The sequence below is a fragment of the Mesocricetus auratus genome, unplaced genomic scaffold, assembly GCF_017639785.1.
Source record: "Mesocricetus auratus isolate SY011 unplaced genomic scaffold, BCM_Maur_2.0 Super-Scaffold_100018, whole genome shotgun sequence".
Lineage (NCBI taxonomy): Eukaryota > Metazoa > Chordata > Mammalia > Rodentia > Cricetidae > Mesocricetus > Mesocricetus auratus.
In genome coordinates, this window is record NW_024429199.1 from 24,500,601 (window position 1) to 24,517,033 (window position 16,433).

At 42.5% G+C, this 16,433-nt stretch overlaps 1 protein-coding gene across 1 annotated transcript in view; it reads right to left on the minus strand.

Moving 5' to 3' along the window:
- Sgk1 (serum/glucocorticoid regulated kinase 1) overlaps window positions 1–16,433 on the minus strand; it is a 114,633-nt gene that overhangs the window by 28,684 nt on the left and 69,516 nt on the right. The window contains exon 3 of the mRNA XM_040758206.1: window positions 1,531–1,606. Within this exon, the coding sequence (XP_040614140.1) occupies window positions 1,531–1,606 (76 nt within the window). The remainder of the gene's footprint in view (window positions 1–1,530; window positions 1,607–16,433) is intronic.

Below are 16,433 nucleotides of genomic sequence, written 5' to 3' on the forward strand. Positions count from 1 at the left end.
AGAAAACGATAGAGTTGATGAGTTTAGACTGCAAACTTGGTCTTTCAAAGAGAAGAAACCCATCAGAGAATTTTTCACACACCCCGCCGCCCCAAGTCCCTTGCTTTTGTTGGTAGACACAGTCTTTGACTCTGCCTTATGAAGAAAAGATTACAGCACACAGTTAGTCCCACTGCTCCAGGGAGTGGAGTGTAGCAGCTGGCGCCCAATTCTGCCCTTCTCCCAACCTTTGACTATTCTGGCCTTGGGTTTTGGATAGTATCAGACAACCATTCTAGCCTGTTACCTCCTTTCCAGCATCCAAGGGTTAGAGGGCCCCTCCTATTTCACAGGCCTACTGCAGACATCAAATTAAATTTTTGTGAACACACTTCATAAATGTGTGAGCCACAACATAAATACAAGGGATCAGCAAGGGCTTTCTATTTCATTAGACCCTACTTAATTAGAGAAGGTGAAACCCATTCTCGCTCGTAGTTGGGTTAGCTCCTTTGGGCGTCAGCCCTCCCCCCTTTCATTTCTAGTGTCTACTCAGTGTGTTTCAGCCTAATGGCTCACAGACAAAAGTCTTTTCTGCTTCTAGAACACACTTTACCCTGTCTGACTTTTTTTTCTCAATCTTACACCTTGAACTTAGGCCTGATACATGCTAGTTAAGCCCTCTACCACGGAACTTCAATCCCAGCCCACATCCAAGGATCTTTTGTTTTGCTTAGTTTTTGTTTTATTGATGTTGGGGAGCAAACCCAAGGCCTTGTACATGCTAGGGACATGCTCTACCAGCGAGCTCTGTGCCCTGCTGATCTTGTATAAGTTGGAGCACAGTGTCTCATCTCTCAGAGCGGTGCTCATCTTATGCTGATAGGCGTCAGACCATTGAATCATATAGCACAGTCATTGCTGTATGATTTTTTTAAAAAAAGATTTTATGTATTTATTATGTATACAACATTATGCCTCCATGTGTGAGAGGGCACCAGATCTCATTATGGATGACCGTGAGCCAACATGTGGTTGCCAGGAATTGAACCCAGGACCTCTGGAAGAGCAGCCAGTGTTCTTAACCTCTGAGCCATCTCTCCAGTCCCCATAAGGACTTTAATATATGATTTATTTTAGGTTCCTTGAATACCTTTTCCTTTCTAGATAGCCCAGGCTGGCCTTGAGCTCCTGGCTTTGATCCTCCCGACTCAGCCTCCTGAGTGCTGAGATTAGGAGTGTGAGCTGTATCCACTAAGAAATTCGAGGTAATGTCCTTGCCTATGTTATTCCACTCTTCTCCCAGTCACTCTAGGAACCAGAGCCGCTCTTCAGTTCCCCAGCACTGGAATATACTTTGCAACCACAAAGCTGTACCAGATGGTATATATACCTCAGATATTAAAGTAGAGAAATACAAGGGAAGAATGTTTATGAGAATAAAATAGATAGTGAACTGCATTTATATGGGAGCTAGACACAGCATGCAGGTAAACAGTACAGAAAGCACCTAGCACTATCCAGGCCCTAGGTACATGGATCTAAAAATACCTGAATCATCATTAGTCCAGAAGGTTCTTGGATCCGGCTTGGTCAGGATATTGGTGTGATTACATGGTTCTTTCACCTTGAAAACATAAGGGGGAAAGAACTGATGTGAAAATCCAGTCATTATGTCACTGGTTCCAGGTATACTGTTCTGCAGTGGGGATCCCAGGGTTAAGGCATGTGCATACAGAGTACTGTGCCCTTACTGGGGTGTTCAGAACTCTGCTGATTGTAGCACTGAAGTACTATATATGGGAACTCTTTAATCCTGAGCACTCAGTGGGTAAATGATTTCCATTGCAGTAATGATGTTCTCAGCAGTGTTACTGAGGATACCTGCTTAGTTCTGAATTTTTCTTCAAGACTTCCTTGGGCCAGCAAGATGGCTTCATGGGCAAAAGCCCTTGCTTGCACAACCCTGAACCCACAGTGTAAGAAGAAAATTAATTCCTGGAAGTCGTCCTCTGATTTCTAAACACCTGCCATGGCATACACACACACACACACACACTCACACATGCATCATCGTCATAAATAAAAAAATTTTTAAAGAAGCCTTCTGTGTTAATGTATAATGTAGAACATGTTCATTCTCTCAAGGATTCACAGTAAATATGGAAATCAGGGTGTGGAGGTCTCTGTGCTCTGCTATTCATCATTGCAACATTATTCACAACAGCCAAGATGACAGAACAAATCAAATGTCTATGAATGGATGAATGGATAAAGTACACGTAGTGTATGCTTACAATGGAATATTATTTGGCCTTTGAAAAGGAGGAAATCCTGTCACATGTGACAACATGAATGAGCCCCAAGGACTTTATGCTAAGTGAAACAAGTCTCAGAAGGGCAAACTATTCATAATCCGGCTTCTGCGAAGTGAACATGTTCCTAGTTAAACACTCAGAAGCGGGAAGGAGAATGATGGTTTCTGGGGCTGGGGAGACCGGGAAATGAGGGGTGTGAAGCTTCGGTCATTCAAGATGGTTAGGTTTCGGGACCACACTATGCCCACAGTTAATATTGCTACATTATTGTATGCTGTATACAGACAAATCTCATGTTAAGTGCTTTGGGGGGGTTATTTGTTTGTTTTTCAAGACAGGGTTTCTCTGTGTGCCCTGACTGTCCTGAAACTCACTCTGTAGACCAGACTGGCCTCAAATTCAGAGATCCCTTTGCCTCTGCCTCCCAAGTGCTGGATCAAAGGCGTGTGCCACCAATGTCAGGCCACTTTTTACATTTTCTAGTTGCAAAAAGTTCTCATTGCTTTAAAAACCATAAACTAAATGGTGGTGGTAGCATATACATTTAATCCCAGTCCTCAGGAGGCAGAGGCAGGTAGATCTGTGTTTGAGGCCAGCCTGGTTTACAGAGGGAGTTCTAGGACAGTCAGGACTACAAAAAGAAACCCTAATTGGAGAAACAAAAAATAAACAAAACAACAACAAAACTCTACCATTATGGAAAATTACCATCAAAAAACTACCTTTCTAGGCTCAACTCTGTAGCTACCTTCTGGCCTTGTGACCTTTGGAGCCATTTGCTTATGAATGATTCTGCATCATAGTTTGCTTTCAAAATGTCTTTTATGCAGGAGCCATCAAGAACTCCTTGTTCTCTGTGTTGGTATGTGAGCATAATGGGCCATTCTTCATGATTCCTATACAGTGCTGCTCAACTGTGAGTTCATCAGTCATTATCGCCACTGTCACGGCTAATTGGCCCTGTGCTACAGCTAAATCCTATAGCTGTGGGTACCTCACAGAGGTGGGAGAAATCATTACTGTGGATCCTACTGAGTGTTCACAGGACACTTGTCTCTGAAGTCAGATCAGAACCAAAGGAATGCCCAGTGCAATTTGGTTCTCTGGGATAAATATTTAAGATTTCTCTAACAGGATTTTCACTCTGAGGGTGTGGTGACAGAGGGGATTATAACTACATATGTGCTACTATGGAATATTTCAAACTTACTCCCCATGTTAGTTTTCTAATCTTGTATTTACCTACCATCCAGTTTAAACAGTTATCAACATCTCGCCAATCTATTTCATGTCTGCTGCCCTTTGTTTATCTGGTCAGTTAGTTAATTAGTTTTTATACAGCCCAGGCTGACCTTGAACTCCGGATCCCCTTCTCAAGCACTGCAATTGCAGATGCCTGCTGCTATGCCCAGTTTTATGTGGTGCTGGGGATCAAAAGAGGGACCTCATGTATACTAGCATGCTAGGCAGACACTCTACTAGCTGAGCTACATTCCAGACTTTCCATCACCCTTTCTCTCTTCTTCCTTCCTTCTTTTTTTTTTGTACTGGGAACTGTGGGAGCTGAACTCAGAGCTTCACGCTCGGTAAGCATATGCTACACCACTGAGCTAGACCACACATCCCCTCTCTAAACTACACATTTTGTTTTAGGACAGATTCTTGCTAAAATGACAACACTGGCCTCGAATAGGCCTTGTAGTTCAGGCAGGGTAAAATTTTCTAATGTTTAATAGTATGGTTTTGAAACCTTCATGTATCACTTTGGTATTTATACATTAGAAGATAAAGGCCATTAGAACATATTATTGCAGGAGATGTCAGTGTCTAAAATTCTTAAAAATAAATTATAGGAAGTAAACCTCGAAATACATCATTAATAGATCTGCTCATGGGAGAGACAAAAGGTCAATTCTGTAAAATGCCTGGAGTCAACAGAGAGTTCAGTAGTGGTGAGAATGCTGGATAGGAAGCTATCATGGTCATTTTTCTCTACTCCTCTTTATCTTAATTTGAAGAACGTTGATCTAAAATGATGTATATGAGTATGTGTGAGAGAGAGATGTTATAAATCACTCATGATGTTGATATGAGAAAAGCTAGGTAAGATTTTTGAATTTGTCCCAAATTTATTGATGACTTATTCATAATGATTTTCATACAACTTTCCATAAATCAGTTAAGCAGTTTGTACTAAACTCATTGTTTCTCCTTAATCTACAACAGAGATTCTCAAAATACTTATCTAATTAGCTAGAGAAGTCATTTTTTTTCTTCCACTTCAAGGTGCATGGTGAAGAAATGTAAAATAGACAGCTGGGGCGGGAAAGCAGGCATCTTAAAGTGCTGGGCAGCGCTTTCAGGGAGCTGTCCTGACTGGTATGGTATAACTCTGCCTTAAAAATGACTGGTTTTGAAAGGCCGGAGCTCACTTGGTAGAGTGCATGCCTGATGTTCATGAAGCGCTGGGTCAGTCCCTAGGGTCATGTAAACCAGGTGTGGCAGGGCACACCTGTGATTCCAGCACTCAGAAGGCTGAGCCAGGAAGATCTGCTGTTAGGGCTACACTGTCCTACGGTTAGTTCAAGGCCACCTTGGACTACATGAGACACTGTCTCAAAAACCAAACCAAACCAAACCCAATTGCTAATTGTGGCTCCAGTTCTTTTCCTCCAAGAGAACAAAAAGTCTTTTTCCGTTAACTTGTGTGTGTGTGTGTGTGTGTGTGTGTGTGTGAAGACAAGGTCTCTGTATGTAGCACATGTGTTTTCAAGACAGGGTTTCTCTGTGTAGCTTTGGCTGTTCTGGAACTAGCTCTGCAGCTCAGGCTGGCCTCAAACTCATAAAGATCGCCTGGCTTCCATTAATTTCCTTTCATGGAATTATTTACGACCAGGTTCCTACTATCTTGCTTTGTATAAAAGTGCAAAGAAAATTCATTGACTAAGGGGTAGGCCATAGACACCCACAATGCAGGTATGGACCTTTTAAGTTCCCCTAAGCGGGAGGTGTGTTGCATAGCTTTTAAGTTTTGTCAGAGTTTGAAGGTGGAAGTAACAAAGATGTCAAGGAAGAAGTAGCCCTGAACAGATCTGCAAACCGCTGGCAGCAGCTGGAACAGTGAGGAGGTAATCTGTGGTGGCGGTGCCCAGGGAGGATGGGACAGCACAAAGGTGTGAGGCTCAAACTGAACCAGGCGGGTTTGGGCAACAGTTGGGAGAAAACCCATTTAGGACTGAAGACTGAACTGAAGACTCAAGGGGAAAAGGAGTAGAAACCAGGTCGAAGGTTTTAAATATCAGTGTGTTCTGCATGCTGTGGGAATTCTGGATCCTTGTCAGTCTGTGAAAGTCCAGAGGTGGAAAACATAGGAACTGAGCTGATGTAGCTGCTGTAACCCCAGAGAAGACCTGGTGAGACTGTGGATGGAGGGGGACTATGAAGACAGAGAAGATAGAATGGGTGTGAGGGGCAGCTAGAAGGATTTGCCAGGACCATGAATGACAGTAAACAGAAGATGGGAGTCCCAGATAGTCTGACTTTTGGGAGTCAGCGACCAGGAGGACGGTCACCTAGAGTCAAAGTGGTTCCCAGTCTTTGGCTGCTGGAGGAAACAGGAGCTCACCTTGCGTGGTAGGCCTGGAAACACGCGAGGACTCTCTTCTTGTGCCCAGGCACAGTTATGTAGATGGAACACTCACCCTAGCATTGGGACTTCACCCACAGCTGATTGGGATTCCCATGCCGCTGCTTGGGCAATTAAGTCTCCTGTCACCTACAGCAGCAGCAGGGTGTGACTGTGCCCATACTGTGTCACTACAGCAAACATGGCCAGAGTCTGTGCGTTTGTCTGTCTTACCAACCTCCCCTGGAATAGACATGGCATTTGAATAGGCACAGTGGGAGTCTGGTCAGGGGATTACTGTAGGGTCAGCAATAGGACTTAATGGCTTTGATCTCTGTGAACTAGTGATTTACATCCATTCAGTTGCCTAACACTAATCATACCCACATATAGTGAGACACATGACTATTCTTGACCCTGGAAGAGATTGTGAGAGCAAGCAACTGGACAAATCTTCCTCCTTCTGTGGTTTTATTCCATTTGCCTTCTCCCTGGTTTCAATATTTTTCAGCTTGGCCCCCATGCATGTAAATTGATAGCAGTTTACCCCCCACCCCCCCAACCCCCGCCATTCGTGCAACTCAGGACTGATACGGTTAAGACATCCAGCTTGGATTTCTGTTAAAAAAAAAAAAACTGGGGTGGAGGGGCAGTGCCGAGGATGCAACACAGGGCACAGGGCTTCACACAAGTCAAGCAAGAGCTCTAATCCCGAGTTACACCCCCACCGCAAATCAAGTGTGTCTGTATTGAATACCAGGAAGCAGAGTTCTAGGATTAGACTTAGGGAGACAGAATGGGGTTTTCCTCACTACATTTTTTACTTTATGATTAAGGAAACAGGGCTAGAGACAAATATAATGGTGTCCATAAATTGAGAGCTAGAGTCCATGTCTTTTATAATTATTATATTATTATCGTTATTATTATCTGTTGAGCCTCACAGTACTATTGTTTTGTTTTGTTTCCAGTGGAGAATGTTGAACCATGCTCTGCCTCTGAGCTACAAGTCTGTTCCCAGAGGCCAAGTGTGGACTATATAAGTCAAGCTGTCATCTGAGAACTGACTTTAGTTTCTCAAGACTCAGGTACACATACTCCATCAGTTGTTCCGTAATGCATCACTGTGGGTGACTGGTGGGACATGGGAGGAGTGCTCGGACAAGTGTGGAAAGAGGGACAATCCTCACTCTCATGAATGTACTCCCCAGCGCTGCTGACTGAAGCACCAATAGGGTGGCAGGTTTTGATTCTCTAAGAGAGCTTAGCTTCTTACATACCGTCTTCGATAGTATCACCGGAATCAATGATTGCATATCCCATATCTGCATTTGTGAGCGCAGTCGTAACAGAGACTGGAAGAAGGTTCTCAAGATATTTTAAAATGTATACTTGGCGGCAAGCCAAATGTATACATCCATTCCATTTTACCTCCTTAAATTTCCTGCCCAGACATGCAGGCATTTGTGCTTCCGCTTGAGAGTTGACAGGAGACTGAGGTGTCTAAACCAAACCTCTGTGGATTCAACTCCAAAGCATTTGATTACATTCTTAAGTAAAATTTCCTTGTGGCACAGTATTTGTAGACTATGCCCGACTTGGAGAGACAGCAATCGATGCGTGTTTATCGACCAGGTCATTGATTTGGTGGGACTCAAAGTGTATTAAAATCGCTACAGTTAATGCTCTCAGAGAATAGAAGTATTTGTGTCTAGAAAGTATCTGATGGGTGATTTAGTTGAGTCTTCCTGATCAATAATTGGGAAAAACTCTGAAAGGAATGAGGTGACTTACCACTGGGGACACTGGCAGATGGGAGTTTCATGGTGTTGGTCACACAGTTCACTGGGTAGGAGAAGCTCCATGAATTTGTCTTAGAGCATGCTGGGTAAAAATATATACAACTGGAACACGGGCTTTAGAATAATATATACCTTGTTGAAATTTAGACTGCCCTACCCCTAACTGTGTACACACATCCAGGGATAGAACTTAATCTCAGCCTTACTCTCTTCACTGGAAAGGATAGCAAAATTAAGAGTTAGGACTAAGGGTGTGGTTAAACTGTAAATTTGTATGATTGGCAATGTTACTGTCATCCATGTTCAAACCATGAGACATGTCTACAGCAGTAGTTCTCAACCTGTGGGTTGTGCTCCTCTGGGGGTCAAATGACCCCTTCACAGGGGTCACCTAAGATCATTAGAAAACACAGATACTTACATTTTAATCCATAACAGTGGTAAAACTACAGTTATGAAGTAACAGCAAAGATAATTTTATGGTTGGAGATCGCCACAACTGAGGAACTATTCTAAAGTGTCGCAGCATTGAGAAGGTTGAGAATCATCGTTTTACAGGATTGTGATGACAGGGAGACTGGGGAATATGAGGAGGTGAAAATTGTGCATCAAAGAACTTTGCTGTTAAAAGCCAGGCATGGTGGCTCCTGTCTACAATTCATTCCAGAGAAGAGGGCTGGCATGAGTGTTTTGAGGCCAGCATGGGTATAAAGGGAGTTCCAGGCTAGCTTGAGCTACAATGTGAGACACTGTTTAAAAGAAAGAAAGGAAGGAAGGAAGGAAGGAAGGAAGGAAGAAGGTAAGAAGGAAGGAAGAAAGGAAAAAAGAATGAATGAATGAATAAACTTTGCTGTTTGTTGACAAAACTCTGCAAATAAGACAGTAAAAGTAAAAAAACTTCTTCACAGGCATTGTGTGTGCTAAGTCCTGAGCCTAGAACTTTCTCACTCACGTATGCACACAACACTCACCTCCAGGTGTGGGCTCAAATGTCACCATTCAGCCCATCTTTTCTCCTATTGAAATGGGAACTTCCTTTTCTTGTCCTTCTTCTCTTTTACCCATGGCAGTGATTATCTCTAAAACAACAACTTCTCATTTGTTTTCTTTGTGGTATGTTATAAACACTGAGTCATTAAAAGGGGTACGTGGTATACTATAGACATCCCTCAGTATTTGTTGAATGAATGAATGAATGAATGCTCCATATAGCATTAAAATGAGGATCAGAGCCAGGCACAGTGGTACAAAACCTTTAATCTCAGCACTTGGGAGGCTGAGACAGGAGGATTACTAGGAGTTCAAAGCCACTCGAGGCTCCAGTGTATGATCCTAGCACAAAAGCCAAAATAAAGATGAATAAACTGAGCACCAAAATCCCATTCATCTTGAGCTCTTGGAATTGAAAGGCATGCCAATTACACCAAGATGTGGTTTAGCACATGTGTTTTTGTTTCTTCTGGTGTACCAAGCCTTCTGAATTTATGGCAATAAATGTTACAGGATGGGGTTAATGTGGAGTAGCTGATGCCTCTGTAAATGACGGGAGAGACTCCCCACCTTTGAGGTAGGACTGTGATAAGACCTGTTGTTTGTCTCTGACACTGCAATTCTGGTTTTTGTTTGTTTGTTTTTTCTTCTTCCTTGCAAAATTATTTTCTTTTTTTCCCCCTTTTTAAAAAATTTAAATTAGAAACAAGCTTGTTTTACATGTCAATCCCAGTTCCCTCTCCCTCCCCTCCTCACCTGCCCCCGCTGGCCCCTTATCGCATCCCCTTTCTGCTTCCCAGGGAGGGTGAGTCCTTCCATGGAGGATCTTCAAAGTCCATCATATCATTTGGAGCAGGGCCTAGGCCTTCCCCCATGTGCCTAGGCTGAGAGTGTATCCCTCTATGTGGAATGGGCTCCCTAAGTCCATTAGTGTAAATTAGTGTAAGTATTTTCTTCTTTACACACACACACACACACACACACACACACATCAAAAAACAAAAACTGTTGGGCCTTAGTCTAATACTAGACACAACACACATCTGGGCATTGCATCTTCTATATTGTTTTCTACAACCACAGCACACTTTGTGTCTGAAAAAGCAAACAACAACAAAATTCTTTGCAGAAGTTCAAGAATAACTCAGTAAGTTATTAGTATTCATACAAAACAAAACAAAAACCCTGCATCAAGATTTCCTTTGCACACTTCTTTCTAACTGATGATTCTGGCTTAAGTAAGGATTGACAACCATGCCAGTGTTCCATCTAGAAAGAGTAGTGGATTTAAAATATTGGTATAGTTTTAGGCACCTCATTTTTTTTTTTTTTTTTTTTTTTGGTTTTACGAGACAGGGTTTCTCTGTATTGTTTTGGAGGCTGTCGGTCCAGCCCGGTCTCGAACTCACAGAGATCCTCCTGCCTCTGCCTCCCGAGTGCTGGGATTAAAGGCGTGTGTCACCAATACTTGGCTTAGGCACCTCATCTGGTTTTGACGAACTTCTGCCAAAAGGAAATAACATGGCTTGAGTAATGTTATCCACTGGTGTAGGCTAGAAGCTAAGTGTGACGCCGTTGAGTCGCTATGCTGCAGAAGCATGCTACAAGGAATGAGTCCCAGTCCTGCGTGAAACCAGACACAAGCGTCCACTTCTCAGCCCACAAGGAGAAAACTATTTTAAATATCTCTCATTACAAACAATACTGTACCCTTTAGTGATTTTCCCCATGAGCTTTCTTCCAAAAACACAGTTAACAAAGGGGTTTGTGTAAGTGTGTGGGTCTCAGTTTTATATGAGGCTGTCGTAGGTGAAAATTTTTCTGCTTCCTGACAGGGGAGCTGTGTCAGAGTCAAAGCCAATGTGGTTCTTCTAATTGGTCTATGCTATAATTTATCATGCTTGCTTTTCTTGTAGAAAAGAAAAGCCTGATATTCAATCTTCCATTCAGAGTTCAGCCGTAGAATCTGGCTTGCCAAATGCAATTGTCAACAAATGGGTGGTTTTTTTTTCCTTCCTGTGATAAATGGAACTAAGTATTTGCTACTTTTCTCCTGTACTAGTCTATCTGTACAGTACTTGATGGTCTGTGGGTTTAAAATATGTCTGATATGCCTTGGCTTGCACAAAAATTGCTTCTGCAAAACTGGCTCATAATCTGGCAATTCCAAGAGTCTACAAACGTTAATTTTTCCCAGTGACTCCCAGATGTTCTGGCAAAGTTGATCATAGAGGAGCCTGCCAGTGGGGCTTTTTTTTAGATTTCCTTTCTTGTATTTGATATGAGGCACGTGTTAAACGCGATACCTGAAAAACACAGAGTGAGACTTTCTGCATAAGTAGCTATGCCATGGATACATCTTTTGCAAAGTTTTGAGTAACAGGGATGTAAGCTATTTATTTTGAAACTGGGTTAGCAGTTAGCCAAGTTAGTCATCTTTCTCCACAAGGGTTCTTTATCCAACGTCTCTTTGGTATTCAGTGTGTAGGTCATTAAGCTCATGAAGAAATAAGTAGGGGAAAGTGGAAGGAATGGAAAATATCTACACAACCCGTGGAGGGGCGGAACGCGTCACTGCGTACAGATTTTCAAGTTTAGGAGGTGCAGGTACTGACCCCAGTTGGACCACTTCAGTGCTTGCTTCTGGGAAGTTGTGAAAAACAATGTGAGTCAGTTAACAGTCCAAAAGGAATCTGCTTCCCCTTCAGGTTATTTGCCATGACTTTTCCAGGTGTTTTATTTAGGTATTCTGGCAGGAGAGCACCCTCAGCCTTGTTTTGGCTTTCTGTCTGCATTTCTTTTTTTGGTTTATCTGGTAGAGGCCTCTGGAGAGGACTGATCCTGTATGCGTGTCCTTTATCCTTATAAGAATTTAATATGTGTTCCCTCATTCTTTTTGTTCAGGTCTAGCTTTAGAAGTCCCATCTTTGTTAAACATAACTGTGGATCTAGACCCTGGTCAAAGATGAAATAGACATTCCAGATACTTGAGGTCCAGAGGCTGCCACGAAGAATGACTCATGCTACCTTCCATTTCAAAACAAGAAGTTAAAGCTTACTACAGTGGGATAATGCAGTTTTCTAGGAAGTAACATCAAGGATTTCCAGTCACATATAATAACAGCTACTGATATATATTTTTTTCTTTCCTTTTTGAGACAGTCTTGTGTACCCCAGGCTTTCCTCAGAGTTGCTATACAGCCAATTATAACCTTGAGCTTCTGGACTTCCTGCCTCATAATTCTTAAGTGTTGGGATTACAGGATACAAGACCATGCCTGGTTTGTATGGTAGTGAAGATAGTATCCAGGGCTTTGTGCAAGCGCTCTATCAACTGAGTTACCTTCTCAGCCCTCTAGCTGGTAAGCGCTCTATCAACTGAGTTACCTTCTCAGCCCTCTAGCTGGCAAGCGCTCTATCAACTGAGTTACCTTCTCAGCCCTCTAGCTGGCAAGCGCTCTATCAACTGAGTTACCTTCTCAGCCCTCTAGCTGGTATTTTTAATGACATTCACAAAGAGCCAGACACATTTATTCTTTCATTTTCTCTGCTCATCCTCAGAACAAATGCACACACTAGTTTGTCCCATTTTGAGAGGGAGTGATCTGGGACAAGTTAGCCTTTAAAACCTTACTGAGGAGCCTGAGATAGCAAAGTCCATTGAGTGCTTGTGCTTCGAGTTAGATCCCACAAAAGCTAGGTGTGGTGACACACCTTTATAATTCCAGGGTTAGAAATAGAGACAGGCAGACCCCTGGCGCTCAATGGGCCAGCCAGCCTAGCCTACTTGGTGAACTCTAGGCCAGTGAGAGACCTTGTCTCAAAATAAACAAACGAAAATACAAGGCACAGACTTGAGAGATAGCTTATCTTTTCAGAGCACATACTGCTGTAGCACAGGACCTAAGTTCAACTCCCAGCACCCAAGGCTCACAAATGCCTCTAATTCCAGATTCACGGGATCCTAGGCCTCCATCCTCTGTGGGCACTGCGCATACCCCACACAGACACACGACACACAGTTTAAAAAAACATATGATACTTAAAAACAAACAAAACAAAACAGGCAGCCCCTAAGGAATGACACTTGTTGTGGCCTTCTGCCCCGCCCTCCCAACACCTTCTACCAGGAAGTGGTAAGGGCAAGATGACAGAGTAAACAGCTCCAAGCCCCCATCCCTCCGAGGAAACAACAAACAGCAGACAGGCTGTTAGGAGCAAATCTTTTAAAATTCTAGAAAACAGTCAAAGGTTTATAACCACCCTGCAGACAAGCCCTGCCCGGAAGAAGGTATCCTAGAAATGGCAGGAATGCTCCCCAGCGTTTTCTAACTTGTTCTGTTTTGCTTGCCTCTCCCAGGCTCAATGGACCCCCTCAGGAGTCAGCCCTCATTACCCATCCCACGTCTGGGCTGAGTTTCCCAACATGCCTGGAAACTATCTGAAGAATGGGTGACGGCATGTGTTGGTGAGTAAGGCTAGAAAGGTGAAGGGCATTTCTAGAAAACCTTAAAAAGCAGCACTCTGTAGCTGCAAAACTGTATGGTTTACACAGATTCCTTTTATAGCGATACCGCCTCCATGATGATTAGATTATTATCGATGCATTTATTTCTTCCTTTGTTTCCTTTTCTTTCCTCCTTCTTCCTTTTTTTTTTTCCAGAGCAAGGTTCCTCCCTCATTCCTTCTTTTCTTTTTTCTTTAAGAGTCACTGTTATTATTGTTAGCGTTATTGCTATTATTTTGCAGTTTACGGGGAATGAACAAGCCTAAGCTACTTGATTATTGAAGTGATTTTTTTTGTTGTTTTTTTAAAGAGTCACTGTTATTATTGTTAGCGTTATTGCTATTATTTTGCAGTTTACGGGGAATGAATAAGCCTAGGCTCCTTGCTTACTGAAGTGATGTTTTGGTTGTTGTTTTGTTTTTTTAAACTCAAAGGTCTCTCGCAGTCCAGGCTGGCTTCTAGTGTCCAATAGCGGAAGATAGCTCCCACTTCTTCACCTTCCTACCTTGGCCTCCCAAGGGCTGAGGTTACAAAAGTGTGACGCCAGGCCTGGAACTTCCACTACTGTTAGAAAAAGTATTTACTTTCTTCCTAGCTGCTGCGAAATGGATTGTTTTAATGATCAGTTTCTTTGTGGGAAAATAGTGATGACAAAACAGAACTCTTTCTTTCTCCCTACAAAGCTATGTTTTAAAAACTGTTAAGGGCAGGTCTTCATTTCTAGGACATAGAAATAAAAACAGTAGGGGAGAGTAAGCAAAAATTATGTGCTTCTTGAATTAAAAAAGAAAGGTATTGTTATTGCTTATTATTTGTCATTTAGATATTGCCAGGCTGTTAGCTGTGCAGACAGACTGCATCTTAAATTACTCAGAAAGCAGCCCCTGTGTCTTAGCATCGCACCATACCAACATAGACCACAATAGTCAATCGGTGGCTACCTGTTAGATGGAGGAATGTACACTGGGCATGCGCCTACCTGCCCACCTGAGCATTCAGGAGGTTGAGACAGGAAGATTGAGGTTGCTTCAAGAGTTTGGGATCGGTGGGGACAGAGAGAACCTTGCCTCAAAAAGCCCAAATAAGCAAATAAATAAGCGTAGATGATAAGCGTCTACTTGACTTGTGTGTGTGTGTATCTGTATCTCATGAGGGGCCTCTGCTCAAAACCAGAAGTTGCTCCTGCATAAGCAGACACAGGATGTTTACACTACCTTATTTTCAGCATTCCCTCAAGGTCCTCCAAGAGTTCTAAGTGCTGCCTGTAGTGGAATGAAAATAAGTCCTTTGCTGGCTATTGTTACACATGGTGGGGGCTGCAGAAGAGAGGTAAAAGCGGGATCTATGGGCACCTTGTCTCCCATCTGCTATGGCCGGCAGCGGTCACCTCTCCTTGTTCTGCAAACCTGCCTAACCCTTCCCGTTGACTCCATTATGGATTATAGCATTCCAGGGCACAAAGGAAAGTCAGTCAGGGCAGCCTCCCACTTAAACATCTGCTAAAGTCATTCTGCCCTTCTGTGTGACTGCACGAAAGTTTCGACTCCATCGAGACGTTTCACAACTGCTTAGTTCTCACAGGAAATTGATGAATCTCTCTTCGGAACATTGGTGGAAGTGATCCAGTTTTATACTAAAATGATTTTCAAGGGGAACAGTAGCTCCCATCAAATGACATGCACAGATAGGGAAGAGAAGATGTGTTCTCATGTCTTACTAATCACTATAGCCAGTTTCTGGTGGGTTCTTTCAGGAAAATGTCCATACATGTATATATACACACACGTATACATCAGCGATTATTTCCACTTGGTTTCTATGTATGGATATGTGCTGGCATGTACAGATTGGGGCTTGTTCTCTGTGGAGAATAGCAAGAATGAGGTCTCAAGTTCAGAAAAATTGGGTTTAAAAAAGAAAAGGAAAGGAAAGAAAAGAAAAGAAAAGAAAACAGCCATTGAAATCTTTGGGTCCAGCAAGACAGCTCAACATGTTAACACACTTGATGCCAAGCCTGAAGACCTGAGTTCAATTCCTCCATATGGTGGAAGGAGAGAACTATCAATTGTCTTCTGACCTCCGCTGTGCTGTACACACAATAGGTAAATAAAGAATGTAGTTTAAGTAAGTCTTCGGAATTTCTTTCCTAGCTCAAGGCACTTCATTTTGCAATGCTTGGTGCCCCCAGTTAAAAACCATTGAAATATGTATATGCAAAAGAAATTCTGTTCGGAACATGAGCATGATGAACATCTGGGTGATGATTACCAGGCTTTGACCTTGCAATAATTAGAAGCTGAGAAAGACTGGAGGACCACAGCTCAGCACAGCAATTTATGTAATTCTCCTGGAGATGAGTCAGGCTTTAGCCCTTGACACTACGGAAAATCTGCCTCAAAGATCACCGATGGAGACTCAAAATCGGTTCACAGATTCATCACCATACTCCCCCAACCACCAGGCAATTCACAGAAAAGCCAGAGGGGAAAACACTTAATCTGTACATTTCAAATTTTACATACTTATCTTTCTTTCCCATGTAAAGACATGGGCTAGCGATAATGATATTTAATTAGGTTGTCTATATTTGGAAAGGAAATGATATCTAGATAATATACAGACCTAATTTTTTAAATAGCCACATTTCAATGCAGGTTTGACAAAAGCAAATATTCTTATAGACTGTTAACATTAATTTTTAAAACTCTTTTGAAAGCCATTATATTTTCAGGGCTTTAAGATGTTCAATAATCTTACCCCATGTATCTCAATTTGGGCAATGTATCCTAATAAATAATTCATAAATCTAAGAAAATAATTCATTAACCTAGGTGGGCTAAGTGGTACACCTGTAATGCCAGTGCTCAGAATGCTGAGGCAGGAGGATCAAGGGCTGGAGTCCAGCCCCTTATAAAAATAAATAAACAACAGAACAAATCAACAGCAACAACAGTTTACTGGAAACAGCTTAACCTAATACTTGCTAAAAAAAAAAAAAGTGACTGAGTGAATGTGGTATGTAAGAATTCACATGCCTCTTACAAATTGTCATTTGTTAGTTTGGTTTTGTTTTGAGACAGGGTCTCTCATGTGTATCCCTGGCTGTCCTGGAACTCACTCTAGACCAGGCCGGTGGCCTGGAACACACACAGATTGGAATGCCTCTGCCTCCCGAGTGCTGGCATTAAGGACCAACATTACCATTCCTGGCT